A 27,248-nucleotide genomic window follows, 5' to 3' on the forward strand; every position below is an offset into this window, starting at 1 on the left:
CATAAAGCTAGGACAGATCATCCTCTGTGAAATCTTACCACTATCTGTGAGTGAAGCTGATAAGGTGCTTGAGTACTGCTAGCCCACTAGCTACAGGAGCAGTAACTGAAAGCTTTGTTGAAGATCTCTGAAGTAGGCATTGGCACACAATTACTGCATCCATATTTTAAATACAATGTTTGACATACCTCTGCCCACATGCATGCACTAGAGGGAGCCAGGACCAAGCCCTCCATGCACAGGCACTAACACTGCTTCTCACTCTCGTTTCACACTACTTGGATTTTGCAGGTTCCATTCTCCAAGCAAACACTGTGAGTATCCCTGAACAACAACTGAACATCAGTTCATTGCAGATCTAAGCCTGAAGTGAAATTAAGCAGCTTTAGCTTCCAGCCCTACTCTGATGAGAATGGCTGGAATGGTTTGAAGTGGGGTAAGAGGGAAAAAAGAGAAAGACATCTGACCTCTGACAAGTCATGCTCCCAGACTTCTCACGTATCTTTGGAAGTCCACCTGCCTTTCACTGACAATGCAGAACTGAAGTCCCCTCACTTGTGATCACAGCCTGGCAGCTAGAGTTAAGTGGGAACACCCCCTCACAAGATGTCCACAGGCAGTGAACAGCAGCACCACCAGCCCTTTTATCAGCTGAGTAATTTTTTAATCAGGGTTTGTGAAACAGGGCTTGCTAAAGCACTTTTACTCCATCTCGTTTCCACTGCTCTGAAGCAAAGCAACTCTCTCTCACTGTGAAGTACACTGCAAGAAAATGATTTTGCTTTTAAAACCTAGCTTGGTCAAGTCAAGGAAAGTAGAACACTTCCAGTTTTACACATGTTCTTACCTGCTGTCACCCTGCACAGATGTCCAGTATAGTCTTTAACCCTACACAACCTTCTCACATGCCTTGTGCCATACACTGAACACACACTGCATCGAGTTGCTGGCCAAGCATGACTGCCTGCCTGCTTTGAGCTGCTACTGATGTCAAAGAGAAAAGATGTACTGAAGACAGGAGACGTAGTACCTCTTGTTTCAAAACACAAGGTGACAGCACACACTGAATAATTTACTAGAGCCAAGAGAGTCGTCAGAGTGTTTCAGCCAGCAGCTCAGACTCTCTAACTTTTGGGATGCTGACTTTTCCTTCCACTGGTGCTTCAAGGACACTGGGATCATCACACTCAACGCAAGGAAGTCCAGCAATCTTTCCCCAGGCCAGAATACTAAGCCAAATTATAGCAAGCTAAATGATTAAGCCCTGCTACAACTTTCTTTCCCTGCCTGTTATTAGAAACTGCAGGAGCTGAAATGTGAGCTGAAGGCTGTAGTGCGGTAAGGACACTGGAAAGAGGGAACTGCATCCCATGGATGTGTAAAGCAGTGTGGCACAGACCCTGAAAGGAAATTTTATCTAGATGGGCTATTAACCCAAGTTAATTACCTATTTTTTCTGTGTTTCTTGCACTAAAGAAATACTGAGAACAGGACCACAGAACTACTACGGGGCCTTTCTCAGAGTTGTAGCTTAGTCACCAATTCTTAGGAGTTGTAAACAAGCAGTAAACTTAGAGATTTATCTGCTATAAAGAAGAATTAAGTACTACTACCTTATCCTACTTCCAAATACACAGCTTTTTACAGTAGCTTTTAAAGATTAGCCATAACTCAAAGACAGGAGTGAGAAGAAAAGGACAGTGATGGCACATGCTACAGAAGCTAACGAGGAAAGCTGCTGGGGTTGGAAGCCATCTCCCCCACGTGCAGCAGCACAGAACTTTGCTTACACACCTATGCTCCTTCCACAAGCAGGAGAAAGAGGCAGGACCTTCCACAGCAATTTATCTTGCCCTAACATGGACTTCCAGAAAAGCAGATGAGCTGGATGCTGAACTCACAAATGGCTGAAGTTAAACAAGTTGCAACTCATCTCCATGTTAAACTATCCTTTAATTTAAGCATGGAGATATGTGTATACACACACAGAGACATATGCAACTAAACAAACACAGAGACCTTTTGTATAACTCCTGTTAAGTTTAAAAAGCTCTAATGCTCCAACACAAACAAAATCTGCACCAGGAAAGGAGGAGCTCTGCAAGTTATCCTGTTAGATGAAAAAGTGCATAAAGGCACACCTATGTTCTCCCCAGTGGCACTAATTGCTTGTGTAAAAGTATTCCCATTGACTGAGAAAACCCAAACCCCAAACCAAACCAGACTGCTTACTGGTCCTTTTGTAGGCATATGTGTATTTATTCTGCTGCAGACACAGTCAGCCCCTCTGGCACTCAGGAGTGGGGGCGGTGGAACTGTCCCAGCTGCATTCCCACAATCAAAAGGGTCCCTAGCTACTCCTCTCTCCAAAGTCCCCCATTTTCTCATAGTCCCTTGGCATCTTCAAGTCACAGAATCATAGAATCAGTCAGGGTTGGAAGGGACCACAAGGATCATCTAGTTCCAACACCCCTGCCATGCCCAGGGACACCCTACCCTAAAGCAGGCTGACCACAGCCTCATCCAGCCTGGCCTTAAACACTTTCAGGGATGGGGCCTCAACCACCTCCCTGGGCAACCCATTCCAGTCTCTCACCACTCTCATGATGAACAACTTCCTCCTCATGGCCACTCTGAATCTCCCCACCTCCAGCTTTGCTCCATTCCCCTATGTCCTGTCACTCCCCAACAGCCTAAAAAGTCCCTCCCCAGCGTTTTTGTAGTCCCCTTTCAGATCCTGGAAGGCCACAAGAAGGTCACCTCACAGCCTCCTCTTCTGCAGACTGAACAGCCCCAGCTCTTTCAGTCTGTCCTTATAGCAGAGGTGCTCCAGCCCTCTGAGCATCCTTGTGGCCCTTCTCTGGACACACTCCAGCATCTCCACACCCCTCTTGTAGTAGGGGCTCCAGAACTGGATGCAGTACTCCAGGTGGGGTCTCAGCAGAGCAGAGTAGAGGGGGAGAATCACCTCCCTCGACCACTTCTCCTGATGCAGCCAGGATGAGGCTGGCCCTCCAGGCTGCAAGTGCACACTGCTGGCTCATGGTTGAGCTTCTCTGTAACTGAAAGTCCCTCTAGAACTACTTTGGAATCACAAAACTACACTATATACCAGAAAACAACATCGTGAACTAGACGCAGTTCTGGGAAGGACAGTGAAATGCATCATTTCTCTGCTGCACTTTCTCACTTGTCTCAAGCATTTTTTTCATTAAAAGAAGCTAGCTCTTGGAAAAGAATGCACAAAACAACAGCCCTTTTCTGAGGAAAATGCTAGAAGCACAAACACCACAATGCTGGCAAACAAGCCTTTAAAAAAAAACCAAACCAAACACACAAAAGTGACTGGTTTGTGTTTCTTTAAGAAAGTAGGATGTATTTCAGAGGTAGTATATTTTTCCTGAATCATTATCAATAAACTCTCACACCAACTTCTGTTTTTCCATAGGATACTTAAATAGTTTGGAGCCAGGCAGTGAAAATAAAACCAAAACTGTTGGTATAACATTACTAAGCAAAACATTTTCACCAGCTTCTCTGTAATTCCTTGGCAGGTGGAGGGGAATGAATCAAAGAGCAAGCGCTTCTACTAAGACTGCAGTAGCTTGGAGGTCTGGCCAGAAGCAGCACAAGGAAAGGTGATGGGGACACAGCCCTTTGCTTTCTCGTGGTGAGCAAATCTGCATGCTTCCCTCTCAAAACCTGAGGGAAAATGGCTCTTAGGTGGAAGAGCCCAAGCATGTTCTCAAAGCAAAAGAAAAAGGCAGAGTGATCAAACTGCTGTGCAAACACTTCTCCTGGCAAATGCCAGGTGTGGCAGGGTAGGAATCTCTACAGCCATAATGGAGGAGTCATAGTTGTGCACTCTGAGCTGCAACAGGTATGTCTTCCCAGGGAATCAGGTCCTAGAGGAGGAAGGGGAAACTCTCCCCAAATTAAAACTGTCATTTACACAACAAACCACAGAAGAAAAGGAGAAAGTATCATCTCTCCTAGCCTGTCTCTGCCAAGAGCCTTAGGGGTGCTCTGTGACAATGTCCTTCCTTAGGGAAATAAAATTCCCAGGTTAAAGGCACACTTTCAAATACAAAGCAGGCATAGTCATAAATATCTCAAGTGCTCTTTTGATCCCAAGCATTTACAGAAAACATTCAGCTTCGTTTCCCTTTTATTTTCTTTCTATTTGTTCTGTGTTTGTTGCTTTTTTGTCGTTTCTCCTTTGGGCTTTCTGTTTGTTTGTTTTCTCCCAGCTGCCTTGTCCCACATACGATTTTGGACAGCTTCTGTGCTTACAAATTAGTCACTTCCACACACCACATGGAAAAGGGCTACGTGAACACACCTAAACATTGGACACCTGTGATGATCTTTCTCTTGAACTTGGGAGTTAATGATAGACTTTGGTAAGCAGCCCAGTACTATGGCGATTCTAACTCCAGATGGGTTAATTACACATTAATTAGGTACAAACATCGCAACACAGAACACAGCTACGTCATTATTTGCAACAAATGTTAACTCTAAATAAGTGCAACCTGTCCCACAAAACACTTGCTATAAACGACTTAGAAAATAAAAGTAAAATTTGATGGGGTAAACACAGAAGAAGGGAAGAAAAAAAAAAAAAAAATTCTCAGTGAGAATTTTTTTTGTTTAAAAATGAAAGAAAAAAATCGAAACCAAAAATCTCAGCACTCATTTAGAGTTCGGGATCTCGTGAAAGAAAGCTTTAAAAGGAGCAAACCTGATTTGCTGTGGCTGTTGCGGCGAAGGGAACACTTGTTGCAGGAGTTGTTGCTGCAGAGACAGTGGCGGCCGTAGCGTTGTGCATCATGGGTACTTTCAGGAGGGGAACCATGGAAGCAATGAACAGGAGGGTGCAGCATTATGGTAAGAGAAGTGGTATTTTTGGCATGGTGAATATCAAGAGCGGGCAAGCCATCGTCATGGGTTAAACCGGCAGATGGCATGCAATCACAGTGCAAAGCGAGAAAGCGTGGCGGAGAAATAAAAACAACAAACAAACAAACAAACAAAAAAAAAAAAAACAAAAAAAAAAAAGGGAAAATAGCTTATTACAAGTACAATTAAAGGAAGGTTGTCAACACAATCGGCGATTCCCAGAAAAACAAAAGAGAGCAAGGACTATTGAAAACGTGGGCGTGATCTCCGAGAAGGCTCTCACTTGCGCAAACCAAGTCTCTCAAACGACAGCCTGATAACGGAGTATTGTTATCAGGGCAGTTTGCTTTCCCCCCAGTATTGATATAAAGCATTGGGAGTTAAAAAAAAAAAAACCAAACCCACAACAATAAAACATATTTTAATTAAAGAAAAAGAAAAATTACGGTGGTTTGCCCTGGGAATTAAAAATGTTTATCTCGTTTTTAAAAGCAATTAATATATTTTCATCTGTCTTCATTGTGAAGTAAGCCAGATCCTGACTCTCTGCCTGCATAATCCAATTTATGCCATTTTTATTTTCTACTAGCACTGTTACATTTTAAGCAGAGTTACACTGCCATCTGCTTTGAGGCACAAATCAGGAGGATGATTATAATAATTTTCCTGATTTAAATAGCGTTTTGTGCCATCCAAAAAAAAAAAACCAAAGCCTAAAATAAAGCAGGGTCGATTTTATAGAAGTCACTGCTTTTGCTCGTTTTGGGAATGAATTCTAACCAGCATCTTTTTTAACTCCGTGTTTTTAAAGGTTTGCCATTTTAACTGCTGAGTAGTCCCACAAAGGAAAATATTTTTAAACACTAAATAGAGAATTCTCTATTCTAGAGAATAGAAGGAAGATGACTTTTCTGTCTTAGAAGGCTGTTGCATTGGACTTCCGTTCTGCATGCCCAAAATGTTAGTTCCAAGCTGCAAATGTATTTAAAGGAGGAGGAGGAGCGAGACTCAGATCACAGGTTTCAACAGAACCTCTGTGGCTCAAAGGAGGCATTTCTGGGAAACGCCGATATAACTTTCTAAAACACACAGCAAAAAGGAGAAATAGGCACACCACTATGAAACTTTAAAACACTGATGAAATTTGCTGGCTTTCTTTTCCCCAGTATTTTATGTTTTATAGTACTAGACAATAATAAAAGATAAAGAGAAATAAAACTTTGAAAACTGAAAAGCAGACTGGAATTCATGGTATTATGCTTTTGCAGTGTAGTTGTTATAGCAGGTGACATCGCATCTCAACTGCAACTTTCATCTACGAATCTAAACACTCTGCAAACTCAACCAGAAGGACAAAGTGAATCTTTAATTCTAACCACTGCCTAAATCTTGCCTAGGCCTTTTGAAGCAAGTGAATATACATCATATACAGTACAAAAAGAGATCAATAAAGAGATTTGGAACCTACCAATACTGGTAGCGGGTGTCATGCACAAAACTGACCCTGCGTGTCATGCAATGATAGGTGAAAAAAGTGGATAAAGGGAAGAAACAGGTTAGCTGTTTAGAGTTAACATTCAAAGTGAGATTCAAGCATAACCACAGAGAAGTAAGTTAGTTAAATGAAACTGTAAGGTCATTCATAGTTTTGCTTTAACACAAAAAAAGGTGATTAAGTTCTCACTAAACTCCTGGTGTGTTTCTGTGTACCTACAAGGTACGTCATAAACTTTTTTACTTGGCACTTTCATCCTTTCAATTAGTACCTTTGCAGCAACAGTTTTTGCTTGTAGAAAGATCTTTGGTTAAATACTGTGTTATTTTACTTTTGCAGCAACAGTTTTTGCTTATAGAAAGATCTTTGGTTAAATATTGTGTTATGTTACTTTTGCAGCAATAGTTTTTGCTTGTAGAAAGATCTTTGGTTAAATATTGTGTTATTTTACTTCTGCAGCAACAGTTTTTGCTTATAGAAAGATCTTTGGTTAAATACTGTGTTATTTTACATTTGCAGCAACAGATTTTGCTTATAGAAAGATCTTTGGTTAAATACTGTGTTATTTTACTTTTGCAGCAACAGTTTTTGCTTGTAGAAAGATCTTTGGTTAAATACTGTGTCATTTTACTTTTGCAGCAACAGTTTTTGCTTATAGAAAGATCTTTGGTTAAATATTGTGTCATTTTACTTTTGCAGCAATAGTTCTTGCTTGTAGAAAGATCTTTGGTTAAATATTGTGTTATTCTACTTTTGCAGCAACAGTTTTTGCTTATAGAAAGATCTTTGGTTAAATATTGTGTTATTCTACTTTTGCAGCAACAGTTTTTGCTTATAGAAAGATCTTTGGTTAAATATTGTGTTATTCTACTTTTGCAGCAGTAGTTTTTGCTTATAGAAAGATCTTAGGTTAAATACTGTGTTATGTTACTTTTGCAGCAACAGTTTTTGCTTATAGAAAGATCTTTGGTTAAATATTGTGTTATTTTACTTCTGCAGCAACAGTTTTTGCTTATAGAAAGATCTTTGGTTAAATACTGTGTTATTTTACTTTTGCAGCAATAGTTTTTGCTTATAGAAAGATCTTTGGTTAAATATTGTGTTATTCTACTTTTGCAGCAGTAGTTTTTGCTTATAGAAAGATCTTAGGTTAAATACTGTGTTATGTTACTTTTGCAGCAACAGTTTTTGCTTATAGAAAGATCTTTGGTTAAATACTGTGTTATTTTACTTTTGCAGCAACAGTTTTTGCTTATAGAAAGATCTTTGGTTAAATATTGTGTTATTTTACTTTTGCAGCAATAGATTTTGCTTATAGAAAGATCTTTGGTTAAATACTGTGTTATTTTACTTTTGCAGCAACAGTTTTTGCTTATAGAAAGATCTTTGGTTAAATATTGTGTTATTCTACTTTTGCAGCAGTAGTTTTTGCTTATAGAAAGATCTTAGGTTAAATACTGTGTTATGTTACTTTTGCAGCAACAGTTTTTGCTTATAGAAAGATCTTTGGTTAAATATTGTGTTATTTTACTTTTGCAGCAATAGATTTTGCTTATAGAAAGATCTTTGGTTAAATACTGTGCTATTTTACTTTTGCAGCAACAGTTTTTGCTTATAGAAAGATCTTTGGTTAAATATTGTGTTATTTGGAAATCTGGCAACTCATTGGATAATTCAGGCAGTTCAATGTTGCATACGTAGGTATTCACCAACTTCCTGATGTGCAGTAGAGAAAAAAAGTCGAAGTGGAAGCAGCCGATATTGTTCTGCGGGGGCTTTGCCAAATTCACATTTGATGGTGAGGTACTTGTCCTTAATGCAAGGCTGGAGGCACAGAGGTGCTTCTGAATGAAGAAAACACTACTGTAACAATTCCCCAAGCTAAACACCTCAAAGTGTTTAGCAAACACTCCAGCAAAATATTCCCATCACACCTCAAAGATGCTCTGGAAGGACTGCTCACCTGCCACACAGTTTAGTTTTGGTGCCTAATTCACCTTTAGCCTTTCTGAGAAGACCAAATGAAAAAGGAAAAACAAAACAAAACTGAAAAACCAACAGAACAGTGCATTTTCAGGACAGTGCATATTGCAAGCTGGTGAAAGCCAGCAGGTAAGGAGACTAGTCCCAGGCACAGACATATTTGATATAAAATCAAATATGCTTTCTGTATTCCTGCTTAATTACCACTGTGTCCCCTTATCAGACCATCACAATAGCAGTGTAACTATGAATGACCTTACCCAAGAACATTCCCCAGAGAATACACAAAGTTCCTTCTCTTAGAGGCTATAGAAACACTAACAAACAGCAATGGGAAGAGAGAAAAGACCTGCTGTTTTCAAGGTCATTCACCAAACAGTGAGGAGAAGGTGACAAAGCAATCAAACTGATGTAAAACAAACAAAGTGCAGAACTTCGGAGCTAAGCCATGCTAAGTCAAGCCCCACACTTTTTATTAGGGGAGCAAGTGGTTAAGAAAGCAGAGAAGTTATATAAAACAATTAAGTTTTATATATATTCCAGCAGCAAAACTTGTCTCAAATTTTAACTTCACACAAACACACACACACACACAAGGAACACATTTGAAAATTACACCAGTTCAGAAAATAGCACATAATAATTTAAAATCCAACAGATAATGTCATGCATTGCTCCTGAGACCCGGGTGGCATGACAGTCCTTACACCCAGCAATTCCAACCTTCCTAGGAAATGCAGGAATATCAGGTGTAGCATCTTTAATGAAAAGCTTATGGCACCCACTCATATAGAGGGGGTTTCCTTCTCCTAACTTCCTCCCATACACCACTCCTTTCTCTAACACCCTTTTAAGGTGCTGATGGTGTGTGCAAAGAGTAGCACTTTTAGAAAGGTTTTCTACTCTGGGCTTGGGCTCCATCTGCTATACTACTCCTCTGTTCTTCCCTCTTTCGTGCACTTGTTTTGGGGCTTGCCAGCAACCTGGCCCTTAAGATTTGGTATCAAGATCTACCCATCCCTGTCCTCTGAAAGCTTTAAGATGAAACTATAATTATAACCATTACCTGAAAAAGGGGGAGGGACAATAAGAAGCACAAAGAACGAGCTACTTAAGGAAGCATGAGCACCCCAAACGTCTGGAACATTTCCAGACGCTGTTTTGCTGAAAAGGTTTAAACTACTGCCTTTTCCACAGTTAATTTAAAATCCTTGGCAATTGCAAATAATAGCAATAGGCCCTGAAAGGGAATGATAAAATAAAGGAACAATATCTATCACACTGCAAAATCGCAGGGTTAGAATGTAAAATCGACTCGTGGAAATTTCTGTACGTTCACAAGCACAGGGCAGTCTTCCATTCATGTCCAAATAAGCAGACCTGCAATTTATCTTTTTTTTTCCTCCTTTCCCCAAGCACTCCCATAAAAGTCAGTGTGTTTCTACCACAGATATTCTGGTGCACCAACGTGCTAAAAATACAGCAAGCTATAACTCACTATTATAAATACAGGGGCAGGCTCCAAGGTTGTTACTCAGGCCTTATCGTATAATTCCACGAAGTCAAAGCCATCTGTGTTTGTTTTTATCTTTAAACACATATGGGAATGCTGATAGATTGGGAAATCATTATGTGTTGCATTTCAGGCCTTGTTTAACCCACATTACTTCTATAAACTAAAAAAGCATTGCTGAAATGTCAAACGCATTTGCAAACACAGAGTTTTAAATTATTCTGGAAGTTCACACTGGATAACATTCTGGTACTAAAATGTGTAATTTTGTTAATTACAAATGAAATCGCAGAATTCACTAGGCAGGATGTTTACCTTTGGAAAGTCTGGAGAGGGAGTGACTGACACAATTTAGAGGGTTATGTTGTTATTGTTTACACAAGCATTTAGAACATTCTTTCTCTCACTGGTAAAGAGAAACCCTGCCACCAGCCACGGTGCAGTTCAAGCCATCTCTGAATGATCTGACAGCTACAAACTCTGAGCACTGAAATGCAAATTATGGTCACTCACCTTCAGATCACTCCAATGAAGAATTATAACCCCAGCTACTAGCCACAAGTGCTAGGAAAAGTTTTGGTGGCATTTCAAGGTCACAACCACAAAAACACACCCGATGCCTTCAGCGCAGCTGCAGGAAGCAATGTGTTTGGCCAGGGCTTCCACACAGGTACCCACTGGAAGGTTTTGGCTAGTGCTCCCCTTTTATTGCTCTGCTCATGTGCAGGTGGGGCTGGCCCTGCGGCTGCAAAGCAGCACCTGAGGGAGAAGGAGGATGTGCCTCGGTCACTGCACTCTTCCTCTGGCACCTCTGAAGCATGATGCTTTTCCCAGCATTTCTGCTAGTGGAACTTTGCCTTTTCATCTCCTAGGAGAGCACTGGCAGATAAAAGCCAAAACACAGCCAATTTCAAGTAGGGAGAAAAGGGTCAAGCTGTGGACAATGATCAACGAGGCTATAAACATGAAAAGCAGCCTGAAGGCATGTTGAAATAGTTCTGCTTCAATTCTGGTACTTTGCTGAAAATAACATGTAAACATCTGCGCAGACTTCACCTCAAGCAGGGCAAGGAGCTTAATAAAACCTTCTGTTAAGAGCAATTGCCTGGCATGGAGGCTGCCTAGGAACAGAAAAAACAGGTCAACGTGGGTACAACATACCTGTTGGGATAAAGGCTGCATGTTGCTGCAACTGAGCATTGGCAAGAGCCTGTTGATAGTGCAAGACACTGGGATTGAAAACGGCACTGGCACCATTGCTTTTTTCAAGTGCTTGTCTCTTTGGTAAAGGGTGAAGAACACCAGGAGGAAAGGCCTGTAAATAAGAAAGTTAGTTAAAATGGAGCCTTCTTTTAAGACTTTGTCTGTAACACATACATCAATACAAAAAAAAAAAAAAAAAAACCAAAACCAACTTCTTATTTTTTTTAGAGCAGCTAAAGATGCCTCGCCATGCATATTAACTCAAAGCACAGCAATGTAAAATGAGTGAAATATTGTTATTGATAGCAAAAGCGTGGTACTATTAACCTAAAACTGTAGCAGCACAACTACTGAAAAGAAAGGCCTTTAAAAAGCAACGAAAATGGCATTGCCTTTAGGTTTTCAAATATTAACAGGGAGAAAAAACCACTTGTGTTTCATTGCCAAGTTATTTTCTTTGCTTTTTTTGCTCGTTTGTTTCTCCAATTTAAACAGAGTTTCCTATTCTTACACAGATTAATGGATTACGTTCAGCGTTTTCAATTACAGAAGCAGTTTTATCTCAATTCCACTTTTCATGAGAGGGTATTTGAAAAAAAATGAAACCATGTTAGGAAACCAAACTAAATTGTCTGCGTTTATTACGTTATGAGAATGAGATGGATAAAGAGAATTTCTGGTAAATTAACGAGTATGTGAAATCATTTCAGGTTGATGTTCAAAAGTAAAGCGATACAAATTTCATTAGTTGCTTTCTCTGAAGTAAAAAAAACCAAACAATTAAATAAAAGAATAATAATAATAATAATAAAAAAAAAGCTACATGCAAAGCAAAAGGTGAAAGGTCAAAGTACCAGGTCTACAGTTGCTTCGAGAGGTCGCTTCATTGCTTTGGCAGTCGACTGAGTCTTTTAATAACAGGCAGCGAGCACATGATGGCAGTGGGCCAATGGGATTCAAGCGAATTAACATACAGGTAAACAGCAAGCAGAGGTGCATCATGGGAACGGCATTGCATTTGTGGATAGGTGAGAAGGAAAAAAATATTCTGAATGCAATATACAACATACAAAACACTAGGCATGCACAACAACAAAAATGTCTTCTAAAGAAATGAATATTACATTTCAAATTAGTACCGAAGCAAAAATGCATCTACTATACCTTAGTTAAAAAGCATATAAGAGAGTAAAATATAGATGTTTGAAATTCAGGAAAGTTGAGTAAAAAAACAGCAGCTTGCAGACACTATTAAAAGCATCGTATAAACACTTCACAGAGGTGCAGAAAGTTTTAAGGATACTCCTATAAGAATTCCTGATAAGTTAGTTAAGTCACATTTTAAAAGCAGAACGAGCAATTTGGAAGGCTACTTTTTCCAAATACAAAGCACTAGTGAAAGTTGTAATGCGTTGCAAATACCACAGATATCAGTGCTCACAAGGTGAGGAGGGCCTTTTAATTAAGAGAAGCGCGCCGTTCAATAGCTCTGGCCTTCAAAATGAGAGAGCTTCTCTTTTTCCAACACAAAGCAGAATAAGTAACGTGTCCAGTTACACTAACTTATCATTAATTCTCTTTTGTTTTCTTTTTTTTTCCCCTTACAGCTGGGTCATTTTTTTGCAGATTTCTTGTTTCTTTTCTTTTTTTTTTTTCCTCCTTGTAACTTACCACATTATATTGAGAGGGGAAAAGAAATCTTTCAGCATTTAAAACCTATTCTCTAAGTTTTGCTACAACCTTCAGTAGTAGTTTCAGGAGTAGGGAGTAAGAACGCTTCTCCCAGTTCACAAGCAAGCATTAAATTATGAGTTATAATACTAGTACAGCGTTATGATTTAAAAAAAATATTTAGGTGTACTACACAGGCACAAACATTTATGTATACTTCTGTAAGAAGATGAAATTTATAGCTGAGATGATGGCATTCTGTTAAAAAATCATCTCATAAAATATTAATTTGTGTGATTTGTGTAAATAGTTCTTACAAAACTTTAGAGAGGAAAGGAAGACTGCTTTGGAAATCAGAATTCTGACTTTTGTTCTTTTAACACAAACTGATATTTAGCTCTTTGTAAGAAATGCAGATTATATCTACCTTGATGTCAGTATGTGGAAATTTGGAACAAAAGTGGAGAAAAAAGGAGGTTTAAAAAAAAGATAAGGCATAAAATGCCTAAAAAATGCTTATGGTTACAAGTTTAGCTTGCTGCCAACAGAGTATTTTGCAGGATAGCTCTCACTTTGGCTATTCCTTGGTCCTGGCTCTATTGCCCCTATGCTGGGGTTTGAAGTAGGACTGAGTAACTGAACTGATAAGAGGTGCATCTGCAGGGAAGTGGCCTTGAGTAGAAGCTGGGAAAGTTTAGGTGCTGTCTGTAAACTGAGCCAGGCGAGGTGGCCTCGAAGAGGGGGCAGGCTGGTTAGCCCTGGGAACAAGCAAATGTTGTGGCTAGCTGCACAAAGGGGGATTAAGGGGGGCAGCTGGTCTGCCTCTATGCGTGTGGACAGCCCAGATTCTGCTATGTAAGCCTATCAAAAGTACACGCCCCTGCACCCAACTCCATGATATTAAGCATCACACTTAGCTTCAATAAACGGATTGACCTCCTGTGTACCATACTGGTATAACCTTGTGCCTTTCCCGCTCCTGCACAGCCTTAGTGAGGCAAACTCAGCACACCTACATTGCATGAGGCTCCCCAACAACTCCTTCAGCACACTTCTGGATTGCCTACCCTGATATACAGGATGTGCTCATCTGTCTAGGCCCAAGACTCAGGCATAACAAGAAACACCTGGCACAAAGTGAAGATCTAGAAAACGTTCCTGCATCTCAGCAAGGTGCTGTGCAGCTGAAGTGCAGCACTCTCATGGAGGACACCACTTGGTCTGCACAGGGCACAGCCTCAGATCTACTCCTCGTATACTATGGAAGACTACAAGGAGATGAATCACTAGGTGTGAATTCAGTGCTATGTCATGATAAAGTCCACAAACTCAACAGAGAATCACAGAATCAACCAGGTGGGAAGAGACCTCCAAGATCATCCAGTCCAACCTATCACCCAGCCCTGTCCAATCAACTAGACCACAATTAAGAGTAAAGCATTTAAGATAATTATCTTTATTATCCAAATGTAGATCTTATCTGATCTCACTTGTAAACTTACGTCTCTGTGTTTATGACTGCCTTCCTCCATTTCTTCATGCACTTCTTAACCTTATTCCCCTGTTTTCAGGCTTTTTGCTAGTTTTCCCCTCATCTTCCGCATCAAGTTCAGTTGCACAGTTTTCCCAACTTGAAGGCTTTAACTTGATCTGGTTCTAGACCAACTTACTCATCAACTTTTTTCCACGTAGTCACTCCCTCTTTTCAGGCCCATTTTTCACTCCCATCTTCATCTTTTCTATGATTTTGTCCCAATACCAAAACCTCCATTGCCTCTTTCTGTTCCATCAGGTTACCTTCTGCTCAACATTTGATCTCTTATGTAACTCCCAACAGAAGAAAAAAAAATCAATAGCTATAGACTGGAGATAAAAAGGCTATGGAAAGGAAATAAATCCAATAATAAAAATGATCAAGCATATTGAGGCGCAGAGTTTGTCTGCTGCATGGCTCATTGGTACACTACACTATCTCCTGGAATATGAAAAAGAGCAGAGGCCTGCATAGATGTGCATGGATCTCCTAACTAAAATCAAATGCAAGAGCTGGAAGCAGGCATGGGTAGCCTGAAATGAGGACATGAGGATGCCACAGGCTGAGCATGCAGGGATGCGTTAGGAGAGCCAAAGACCACTTAGAGCTGAATCAGGCAAGGGATATGAAGGACAACACTTCTCCAGGTCTATCAGCAGCAAAAGGGAGATTAGGGAAAATGTGGGCTTGCTGCTGTGTTGGGCAGGTGATGTAGTGACACAGAGATAGCAGAGGTACTGAACATCTCCACATCGGTCTTTACTGGTATGAATGGCCTTTGGCCATTGGGAGACTAATGAGAAAATCCGAGGTGAAGATTTACCTGAGGAGGAGGAGGAGGATCATACTAAGAAACATCTAAAGAAACTGGATGCACACAAACTCATAGGACCTGACAGGATGAACTGATGGGTGTTGAGGGAGCTGGTCAATGTCCCTGGAAGCCACACTTAATTAATTCTGAAAGGTTCCTGCCACTAAGGTTAAATTCCCAAAGACTGCAAGAAAGGAAATGACACTCTAAAATGGGCAGGAAATAAGGTCTGCCAAAGAACAGATTGGTCAACCTCACCTTAGTCCCTGGGAAAGCAATCAAGCAAACCCTCCTGAAAACCATCTCCAAACACATGAAAGCAAAGTAAGTGATGAGGAGTAGTCAGCATAGATTTACAAAGGAGAAACTGTGCTTTAATTGACAGCCTTCTGCAATGAGACTGGCTTGGTGGGGGAAGTAAGAGCAACGAGCATTGTTTCTCTTCTCAGAAGGATTTTCAAGACTCTCTCACATTTCACAGGTCAGCTTACTTGGTATGGGCTAAATGGTAAATAGTGAGGTGGGCTGAAAATTGGCTCAACTTCCAGGCTCAAAGGGCTGTGATCAGCAACACAAAGTCCAGCTAGAGACCAGTCGCTAGTAGTGTAAAACTCAGGACAGACAAGACAGATGTGCTGCCAATCAGAGGGAGCTGAAAAGGCCAGAGTAATGGGCACAGAGGAACCCCACTAAGTTCAACAAAGATAAATAGCAAGCCCTGCACCTAGGGAGTAACAATCCCAGGTACCAGCACATGCTGGTGGACACCAAGGCTTGGCAGAAAAGGCCCTCCTCCTTGTGGATGCCAAGTTGACATGAGACAGCAACATAGCCTCACAGCAATGGCAGTTGACAGATTCTGGACTGCATTAGCAAAAGGATCACCAGCAGGCTGGGGAGGTGATCCTCACACTTTACTCAGCACTGGTGAAGCCTCATATGGCATACTATGTCCACGTCTGGGCACTTTGGTGCAAGAAAAACATGGACATGCTACAAAATAGTCACATAAAAAGCCACAAATATTATTAAGGAATTGGAGCACCTCTCATAGAGAGAAAGGCTGAAACAACTGGGACTGTTCAGCTTGGAGAAGAGAAGATGATGAGAGATCTCATCAGTGTATATAAATACCTGACAGAGAAGGAAAGATGGAGTCAGATTCTTCTCACCAGTGTTCAGTGAGAGGACAAAAGATAATGGGAACAAGTGTAAATATACTAAATTCCATTTAAATATAAGATTGATTGATTACTGAAAGCATGATTTAACCATGAAGCAGGTTGTCCAGAGAAGTTGTAGAGGCTCTATCCTTGGAGACTTTCAGAAGTCACAGAATCACAGAATGAACCAGGCTGGAAAAAACCTCTAGGATCATCACCAGTCCAACTTATCACCTAACCCTTCTAATTAACTAAACCACGGCACTAAGCATCTCATCCAGCCTCCTTTTAAACACTTCCAGGGATGGTGACTCCACCACCTCCCTGGGCAGCTCATTCCAATGGCAAATCACTCTCTCTGTGAAGAATTTCTTCTTAATGTCCATCCTAAACCTGCCCTGGTGCAGTTTGAGGCTGTCCCCCCTTGTTCTTTCCATGGGTGCATGGGAGAAGAGACCAACTCCCTCCTGGCTACAACCTCCTTTCAGGTCAATCAGGTACATCCTGAAGCAACTGGCTCTCGCTCACTCTGCTTGAGCAGGGTGATTGGACTAGGCAAACTTCAGAGGTCCTTTTCAACATCAGCTGTTAATGTACATTTTCATTTAGGCTGTGCAGTCTTCAGTGACTTTCTGTATGCTCTGATGCACCATATGAATATGTGGAGCTCCCTGAGTACAATGACAGATGACACTGTCCTCTAACACGCTTCACATTTAAGCCATACACTGTCTGCAGCCTCTTCTACAGCATCTTTTCCTCTTTCTTTTTCCTTCAGATTGTGTGGTCACACAAGGTAACTGAGTAAAAAATCCTAAACTTCAGCATAGAGAAATACAGGCAGGGCCTGTATTTTCTGCAAGGTCCTAGACTGCAGAATTTGTTGACCTTCATCAGTCTTACAGGCCACAATGCCCAAGACCATGAGCAGCCTCTAAACCAGACCAACACAACCATCACCCCCAGGAAGGAAAACCTCTCATACACAATTCCAACTTGGGAACAAACTCAAAGAGAACTCTGCAAGTAAACATTTGGGGGTTTTCCGTACTTTTGTTTCTCTAGATCCAAATGAGTGTTTCTGAGGAGAGGCTGAGGGAGCTGGGGTTGTTTAGCCTGGAGAAGAGGAGGCTCAGGGGAGACATTATTGCTGTCTACAACTACCTGAAGGGAGGCCGTAGCCAGGTGGATTTCGATCTCTTCTGCCAGGCAACGAGCAATAGAACAAGGGGACAGAGTCTCAAGTTCTGCTGGGGGAGGTCTAGGCTGGATGTTAGGAGGAAGTTCTTCAGAGAGAGTGATTGGCATTGGAATGGGCTGCCCAGGGAGGTGGTGGAGGCACCGTCCCTGGAGGTGTTGAAGAAAAGCCTGGCTGAGGCACTTAGTACCATGGTCTAGTTGATTGGCTAGGGCTGGGTGCTAAATTGAACTGGATGATGTTGGAGGTCTCTTCCAACCTGGCTGATTCTATGATTCTATGATTGTTCTTGGGTAGCTTTGCAGGAATGTATCCTTTCTATCACTCTTATTGTTTTTTTTTTTTCATTTTATTGCCATTCCTGTTATTTTTTCATTCACTCCATCTGACTGTTTCAAATCTATACTAAAAATAGTTGGACAGTAAAGGATCTTTTTATGTTTGGTAGTCTAAATACGCCATTAAAATATTTTGTACATATTTTTCTGCTAAATGTTCTCCTGAATTAGAGGTTCCTGCTTCTTCTCCTGTGACATCAGAATGCTAACATTTCAATTCTGTGTTTCCAAAGATGCTTCATCTTGCTTTCAGGCTAATGCAACTCCAATTATGGCTTATTTAAAAATCACAGGATATAAATTCAACTATTACTGAAGCACAAATAAATGAATCCACTCTTCTCTCTATTTTTTTCTGTAGTATACTGCCTAGAAATATTACATTCTCTCGATGGACAATAAATATTGCACAATAGAAGCTAATTAGAATTTAAAAAAAAAATCTCCTTTGCTTTAGTTTCCAGATGGTATTCAATTTCTGCAAGGACAGGGAAGTTTAACTAAAAACCACCCCATCTGAAAGAAAGACTGGGGATACTATAAGAGAAATAATATTACAACTGAAGGAATATTCTTCTATTTGGAGCCTTACTTTCTTGCATGACTCACCCTTTGTCCCTCAAAAAAGTCTGTTCTTTGCTAATATGCTAAATACAATAGCTTGGGCTTCTTATATACTGTACTGTATTGTCTTTCTGGTAGGCTTTTTGCACAGAGAATAACTGTATTGTCTGTAACTATTGTATGCACTGCCCACAAGTCCACAAACCACATCTGCTCAATTATTCGTCCACTGCCAGCAATAAGGACAATGATTCTTTGATTTGCTGCCAGCAATTTTTGTCTTGCAAGTCAGATCCTGCATGCCTGATTTATTTAACTTTATCATTACCACTCTGTTTAAATTCATCAACTTTCCTGGTACCAACCATAAGAGAGATCCAATACTGGTGAAAGGATGGGATGACTTGTCTGAAGAGTTTTAAAAGCACTGAAAATGGAAAGCTCTCAATCTCTTCTCCTCTGACTATATTTATTATGCTTTTTGATTCACAATTCCCATTTTAGTTTAATACCCTATAATTCAAATGATTTCCAGAACAGGCAAGGATAGTATCCAGACATGACATTCATCTAGCAAAATTTTTAAGACATACAGTCAACAGTCTTTAGTCACTGGGGATAGGCATGTATCTTTCTCATCCTTAGACAGGCACTCATGGTGGATCAGGATAACGTGCTGTTTTTTCTCCACTACCTATACAGTTAAACCAAGGCAGCTAGGCTAGACTCAGATATCTAACTGCCTGACATCTAGGGTGGGGCGAGCTGAATTCTTAATACAGGTTTCTTTTCTACTACTGATTTCTGAAGCAAAAGCTTTGTTAATTCTTCCTTTTCTTCCAAATTTCCACATGTATATATCTGTCATCAAAGAGCTAAACCAGCGTGTCTGCCCCTGTTTTCCAGGGGACATTGAAGGCTAACAATTTTGTTTCTGTTTGGAAACACTAGAGGCAAATTTAACGTGTAATTAAGGCAGGGAACAGAAGTGGTATAGAGTGTCATTTGCTTCACTGTCTTGGATAGAAATACAGCATTAAAATAAGGGCATAAAGGAAAAAGTGCTTCCTCACATCAAGCAATAGTAATAATATTATTAATTCTTATCTTCAAACCAAATAAAAGGAAAAAAAAAAAAAAAGAGGCAAAAGAGAAAAGAAAGTATAAGCAAACAGCATTAAATTGAAGCAAAATAGGTATCAAAGAGCTTCTGTCAAAAAAAAAAAGGCAGCCATATATGCCAGCACTTACCATCACAGTCGCAGCTGCCGCAGCTGCCTGGGCTGCCACCGCAGCCTGGTTGGCTTGGTGTTGCGCCGCTTTGATTTTGGCCTGCAAATGTGCAGGAGGGTGAAAATACTTGCATTTCTCCCTCATGCAACGACCTTTTATGTAATCCATACACACGGTTACGGTGTTGTCGTTTGTGTCAATCATTGTGCTGTCTGCTGGATGCGCAAAGCGGCAATCAGTCTCTCCACGCGCACAGTTTCCCCTCTGGAACTCCCTGCACACCTACGTGTAAAACAACACCCGTTGCAGGGGAGAAGCTTAGCACAATGTAAAAGGACAGGGAGAACCCCACGTCCCCAAAAGACAGACCTTCCCCAGTTAAGGTTTTGTCAGCAAACTGAATTTAACAAACTCTCCATCTTCTCCTGGGAGAGGGCAGTGCATCTACTTTACCCTTGCCTGCTTGGCTCCTCAGGTAGCTCTGCAGTACAGTGGCTAAATGAACTTGCAACAAAAGCATTCCCAAATACCTTTTGATTTGCCTGTCTAGAAAACACTTGGTAAGGATACTTACTGAAATAACTGCCCCTGCATAACTAGCTGGGAATCACAAATTACTCAGGATACTTACTGAAATAACTGCCCCTGCATAACTAGCTGGGAATCACAAATTACTCATTCCCTTTCTGGCTACACTTTATATTCATGAAGCTTCACTAGTAGGCAAGGTGTTTCTTCTGCTTAGACCCAGGGAAAATATGCATCAGATGTGTGTGATTTTTTGTGGAGTCTACAAACAAAACGGGGAGCCTCCTTAAAAAACAAATTTCAAACATTAACACAATGAACACACTGATTTATAAAGAAGAAATATGCTCTAGACACTAGCACTAAGGCTTTTGGGAAAGGACATTCATTTCTGCAAGAGCCATTTGGCCTTCTCGTTTACTTGGATCACAGATTCCACTGAGCCCAGCCATGCAGAGATCTATCAACACCAGGGAGACTCTGCACACTGCTGGCGGCTTGCCCCTTTAGCCTGCTGCAGGGTTGGTAACGTTCGATGTTTCCATCTGCAGCTCAAGGCTGAAGGGCTGTAACATTCCTCTAATATCGATCCATAAGGCTATAAAATTCCTCTCTTATCCATGCATTAAACAAAAGGGGACAGAATTAATACTGCAACAAAAATATGCCTGTTAGGTATTTCATCAAAATACACCTTTCAAGGTGTGTATACTTGAGATATTTTGGAGGACACGGATTTCACCAAACAAAAGAAAGAAAATTCACATTGATCCCCTGTGTATTAAATTTGAGTGAACACACTACCTTAAAAAAAAAAAATCACTATGTTTAATTACCACTGGCTGCAAGTGTAGAAATCCTGCCTGGTGACAAAGCCTTTATTGGTAGCAACTAAATTCATGCATTATTTCTACAGCAATAGAATTTTTTCCCTCCAGGATCTTTCACACAGCCTAACCAAGGTTTGTATTTCTAGTCACGGTGGTGTCTACAGTACCTCCAATTTATCAGTCCTGAGGAGTTTCTGGGTAGTAGTCGAACTGGGGACCGAAACTGGTGGACTTCCAGGGACAATGACAGGCGGCGTGGGTAGGATCTCAGTCGGGACTAAGCCAACTCCTGGTGTTACTGGCGTTAGGTAAGGAGCAAAGCTAATAGCCGTGTTCGATCCTATTGTGGGACCCACTGGAAATGTGGGCTGCAAAAGGAAAACACAGAACAAGATGAAAAAAAACCAACTCCTTAATCAAAAGTTCACTAGCTGTCTTTTGCACGTTCTTTCTGGCACACCAACTCATTTCCTTAACCAAAAAATTCCAAACAGCTGGAAAAACACACAGCATACTTTCTTCTTTCAATCACGTAACACATCCCAGCAGCACGTGAAGAACTGTCCTTGTAGCTCTATTATTGGCAAAGAGGCTACCCATGCAAAGGAAGTCGTACTTTGAACCTGAATCTCTATGGAGGTCCAGCTTATATTGCTGGCTTATTTACACATCTAAAAGCAGAAATAACACAGACTGTATAGTCTGTTTTCCTTGGGAAAAGAGGCTATTTTTCAAAGCCCCACATTTCACAGGTGAGGCATTATTGACTATACTAAAGCCATATTTCTAATAGGACTATATATAATGAGCTCTTTGGCATGTAACGTCCATCTGTTTCCTTGCTGTATTTTGTCACCTCCTGCAATTATGTTACCATGGCTTGCACATCAAAAAACCTCACCTTTGCAAAAGTTTGTGTGCTCAGCTGTCACCGGTGGCAAGCAGAATAAATATTATAATCTCAGCTGGACACAATATTTAGAAAGGGATTATTCAGGCTTAACCAGAGTTCATCTTACAAAAAAATTTGATTGGAAGGAATGATATGGGTCTAAAAATCTGTTCCATGCCTTCCTACAGTGAGTCAGTGAAGTGATGACCAGAAGAAAGAGCACTTGTGTGATGCTAAAACGCAGCCCTGCCAAGGCAGAATGGTGGGTTTGTTACCACCAGCTCCACAGGGGGTGAAGGCAGAACATTACCACAGTCAGAAATGGAACGTGTTTTAGATCTGCAGAGCTGACGTTGACCCCAGAGAGTGAAGCTATAATTATAAATGAGGAAAAACTATGCAGAAAAGCAGGACACATCTCAGAGTAGTTTTGTCAGAAATTAAGTTTCCAAATAAGCTAGCAGCTAGAAATTAACCACAAAACAGTAGAACACTAAGGAAAGACTCAAAACCACTTAATGAAGTAGGAGTGTCTTTCTTATCTCTCTGTTCAAGAAGGGAAGGCAGCCACGTGCACTAAGTAGAAAATACTCAAGTGAAAGCACAGGAGCTAAAAAGTCATTTCTGTTTTGGTTTGTTGTTTGGTTTGGGACTTCTTTCTGCCCTTGGAATAAATTACTAACTTATAAATGTATGTGAGTGAGTACTAAGAAGATGATTTGAGCAGGAGATTAGCCAGGATACCCAACTGCATGGAAATGGCATCTACTCACCCTAAAGAGTTAAAAGTGAATCATATTCTGGTTTTACCAGAGATCAAAATTGATTGATATTGAATGGCCATTTATATGTCAAGTGCAAGCTAAATTCTTTAGAGCATAATAATGAACATTCATATAAAACAATGGCTCATCTATGTTGAGCACAATGTGTTATGTAAAATACAGTAAGATACAATTTTAAGAATAAATCCACATGTTAACTGATTTCTATGGAATTTTCTTTCATTTTTAAATCCATTTGGTCAAGACTGAGTCATCTTAATCTGGCAATTTATGTGAGACAGGGATATAAACCCTGACATTTTTATCACAGTGATCGGTACAGAAGGCATTACGTCAATGAAATTGCACAGTCCAAATGATGAAAGGGTGAGTGGGAAAAAAAAAGCCCAACAATTTTGCCACTTCATTTTTACTCTTAATACTAAGAGGTGAAATCTATTTCTTCACCAAAACCTTTCTGATGAAAGCTCAAGCACTAAAACCCCAGGAAATACCAAAATGCATGAGACTCCACTTTGAATATTGTGTCCAGTTCTGGTATGATGGGCATACCAGGGCTTAGAGCTGTTGGAGTGAGTCCAGAGGAGGGCCACAGAGATAACCTAAAGGCTGGAACACCTCTGCTATGAGGATAGGCTGATAGAGATGGGAACATTCAGCCTAGAGAAAAGAAGGCTCTGAGGGTCCTTACAGCTGCCTTCCAATACCTGAAGGGATCCTACAGAAAGGTTGGAGAACTTTTTCATAAGGGTGTCTAGCAATAGGACAAGGGGGAATGGGTTTAAGCTGAAGGAGAGTAGATTTAGACTGGATCTTAGGAAGCTCTTCAGTAGAAGGTTGGTGAAACTCTGAATGCCTTCTCCCTGAGGACAGATGTTCAAAGCCAGGCTGGATGAGGTCTTGAGCAGCTGAGTCTAGTTGTGAGGTGTCCCTGCCCATGGTGGGGAGGTTGGAGTAGATGATCTCCAAGGTCCTTTCCAACCTAAGCCATTCTATGATTGTGTCAACATACTAAGATATATTTTGCCAAACATGTACCAGAAATTTAGGGACCCCTGACTTTCAATTTTTGTTCACACCTCCCCGCTTTACACCAGATGTTTCAGGTGTCAAAATACATCTGAAGAAGGCATCCATGGTAGGCTTCCTGTGACCAAATACAGATGTCTTTCTCTGAGGTGCTTACATCTGACTTATGTGATGGCACATGGAAAGAAAAAGGCACTTAAACCAACAAGTATTCTAATCCAACTGTAGATGTCCAAAACAAGCCAAGCAAATAGTATTTAGGAGTGCCTATGTCTTCTGATAAACTATAAATGGACTTTGGAACCCCAATGCAGAAGTTGATGCCAACACTCCAGATGCCTCAAGTTAGAGAAAGAAATCCCACTCCAGTGAGATGCCTTACACTTGGCACTCAGATTGAGAAAACAACATTAGCAGCTGTGTGTGAAAAGCTAATTCAGATTATTTGCCTAACCATGCTTTCAAAGTCTGGTAGCAGTGAGGAACTGAACTGCAAAGCAGCCCAGAGCAGTCAATGATTTTAATGTATATACAAAGATGCTGCTCATGCATGCAAGACTCAGGTTTCATGTTTCATATGCATTACCTCAAGACAAAATGCTCAGTTCTATAAAGAAAATGTACCAGCAGTTATTTGTCTTACTCTGGGGCAATTCAGATTTTGAGTAAGAAAGTGCTACTCAGAATGACATTAACCTTTGTCACTGGTAATGAGATTAAATACTAAATAAAGCCATTCAAACACAGACTCCTGAGAACCTGTGCATTCATACTCAAATATATTACTAGCATCCTAGTATTATTACTACACAAATTTTCACTTCCAGAAGGATTATTATGAATAAGCCTTGCAAACCTACATTAAACATGACATAAAGTCAAGAGGAAAAAAGAAGAAAGGAAATAAAACCTGCAAATTTCTTTGGGATTAAAAAATGTATAAAATATACAGCAACACTCCATTATATCTTCAAATGCAAATACAAATAAACACATCTATTGCTTAAGCCAATAGCTAGGAAGTATTTTTACTGATACTAATTTAGAGAGCTTTTGCAGTTCAGTATAGTCTTCAACTTTACTTACCATTTACACCATCAGAGAAATCTACTTACCACTGGTTGTATTGGTGTCCCTGGAAACATGAACTGCATTTGCTGGGCAAGCATTGCTGCTGCAGTTTTCTGTTGGATTAAGTTGTTCCTGCCATTGATTTCCAGTTGAGTCTTTAAATGCGTTGGTGGATGAAGGTACTTGCAGTTCTCCCTTGTACAACGACCCTGGAAGAAGAAGTCACACTAATTAGTCTCCTGCTTTTCAGGGTAGCTCAATGCCTTTGAGCAAAATATTAACACCATGAGCTAAGGAAGAGTTGATGAAATGCAGGGTGTTTCCTGTTTCCAGTTCCAGTTCTGGGCCCCTCAATTCAAGAGAGATGTTGAGGTGCAGAAACGTGTCCAGAGAAGGGCAACAAAGCTGGTGAGGGGCCTGGAACACAAACCCTATGAGGAGAGACTGAGGGAGCTGAGGACGTTTAGCCTGGAGAAAAAGGAGGCTCAGGGGAGACCTCATTGCTGTCTACAACTACCTAAAGGGAGGTTGTAGCCAGGTGGGGGGTGGCCTCTTCTGCCAGGCAACCAGCAATAGAACAAGGGGACACAGTCTCAAGTTGTGCCAGGGGGAAAGTACAGGCTGGATGTTAGGAGGAAGTTGTTGGCAGAGAGAGTGATTGGCATTGGAATGGGCTGCCCAGGGAGGTGGTGGAGACGTCGTCTATGGAGGTGTTGAAGCAAAGCCTGGCTGAGGCACTTAGTGCCATGGTCTAGTTGACTGGCTAGGGCTGGGTGCTAGGTTGGACTGGATGATCTCGGAGGTCTCTTCCAACCTGGCTGATTCTATGATTCCTGAGAACAATGTGGCCAGCTGAGAAAAGTTGATGGCCTTGAGCTCTGCCTTAGCCCACTACCTGTGATGGACCATTACAGCTACTGGCCAGGAAAAAAGGGAATGACTTTGAAACACTATTTTCACTGTTAAGTACAGATTGCTGCTATACAGTTAACATTCTGACTACTTTCTAAACTGCCTCTTGTGGTATCTTGGCTAGATTATCTGTTGTTACCATAACATAAGTGTGTTGGGGTTTTGTTTGATTGTTTAATAAATGACATTGCATTATGAATAACAAATGTACATCTTCTTTAAGAGAAGTACAGGTTTTAAGTACATAATATTAAAAAGTAATTGTGCCTTCATGGCAGTAAGGATCTAAGGTCACTCTCTGCTTGTGTTCTCTCATATGCTCACCCTTATTCCAGTTCACTGTATTCAAGCCTCCTGTTTTTATTACATCAGCACAATTTTGAGCTGTTTCCACTGAAGTATAAGAGAACAGAAGTCAAGCTGGTACTTTCACAGCCTATATTTAGAAGCAGTGGATAGAGCTAAGTCTGAAGGTACATGGCAAAAATAGAGCTCCTGATCAACCTGAAAGCTGGAATTTGTAGACAATTATGTGACAATAAAGATAGGGGTGGGCTTGTTTTGGTGGAGATGAACATAGAGCACACTTTTATAAGCAGTGCACGCTGACCAAAACACAGGCAGAGGAGCACAAAGTGCACTGAGAGGTTTTCCTTCAGAAAGGAAAACTGCAGGACGCATCAGTAGGTGGTGCAGCTGCAGGGCAGGGTATGCTGATGTCAGAAGCTCCTCAATGACAGCTCAGTCACCAATTTTTTAAGAGCTGTGACCAGAGGACTTCGAGCACTAATCAAATTGCATTTGACACAATCAACTTGCACAGAGGTATATTTATGAATTTAGATTTTTTTTCAGGGTTCTTTAGACTTTCCATTCACTGGTATAAGGGCTTTACAACTCGTAGCCACACAGGAATGCCCTCCTATAGCCAAAAAAACATTAAGTTCCCTGTGCAAGAACATCACACAGTAGACACGTACACTGCATATGCATACACATATTGCTACAAAACCTCCACTATGCTTCCAAACGTCCCAGAAGAGCAGCATTAATACTATACTTTGTATTTCAGACATTAAAATACTTCTGGTTCTGCCTCTAATGTGCCACAAGGACGCAGTAACAACTTACAAAGCAATGAGTTAAACATGTTCAGGAAAGTTCTCCCACACCAAGGCCAACAGGAATTGAAACAACTATTTTTACATTATTAAACTGTCGAGAACCACCTTTTTTTTCAGAACTGGCTATTGCTCGGGAGTGTGTTCATGTTTCTGGCAGTGGCCAGAAAAATTAAAGAGAGGGAGAGAGACAGAGGAGAGAGACAGAGGAGAGACAGAGGAGAGAAGAGAGAGAGAGGAGAGAGAGAGAGGGGAGAGAGAGAGGGGAGAGAAAGAGGGGAGAGAGAAGGGGGAGAGAGACAGGGGAGATAGAGAGTGGACAGGGGAGATAGAGAGGGGAGAGGGGAGAGGAGAGAGAGAGGAGAGAGAGAGGAGAGAGAGAGAGAGAGGAGAGAGAGAGGAGAGAGAGAGAGGAGAGAGAGAGAGAGAGGAGAGAGAGAGAGAGGAGAGAGAGAGAGAGGAGAGAGAG

General features: G+C 40.9%; 1 protein-coding gene across 9 annotated transcripts in view; it reads right to left on the minus strand.

Annotated features, from left to right (window-relative positions):
• The window catches only part of MBNL2 (muscleblind like splicing regulator 2), a 135,094-nt gene that overhangs the window by 18,405 nt on the left and 89,441 nt on the right, over positions 1-27,248 (minus strand). For 4 of the 9 annotated variants that reach the window (XM_064143868.1, XM_064143870.1, XM_064143871.1 and 1 more), the window contains exons 3-9: positions 24,791-24,955; positions 21,137-21,337; positions 19,630-19,893; positions 11,951-12,004; positions 11,055-11,208; positions 6,371-6,406; positions 4,745-4,839 (exon numbers count right to left, since the gene is read on the minus strand). In XM_064143868.1, the coding sequence (XP_063999938.1) occupies positions 4,745-4,839; positions 6,371-6,406; positions 11,055-11,208; positions 11,951-12,004; positions 19,630-19,893; positions 21,137-21,337; positions 24,791-24,955 (969 nt within the window). The remainder of the gene's footprint in view (positions 1-4,744; positions 4,840-6,370; positions 6,407-11,054; positions 11,209-11,950; positions 12,005-19,629; positions 19,894-21,136; positions 21,338-24,790; positions 24,956-27,248) is intronic. The other 5 variants (XM_064143874.1, XM_064143873.1, XM_064143872.1 and 2 more) reach the window with 5 other exon arrangements.

This window comes from Pogoniulus pusillus, chromosome 5 (genome assembly GCF_015220805.1).
Source record: "Pogoniulus pusillus isolate bPogPus1 chromosome 5, bPogPus1.pri, whole genome shotgun sequence".
Taxonomy (NCBI): domain Eukaryota; kingdom Metazoa; phylum Chordata; class Aves; order Piciformes; family Lybiidae; genus Pogoniulus; species Pogoniulus pusillus.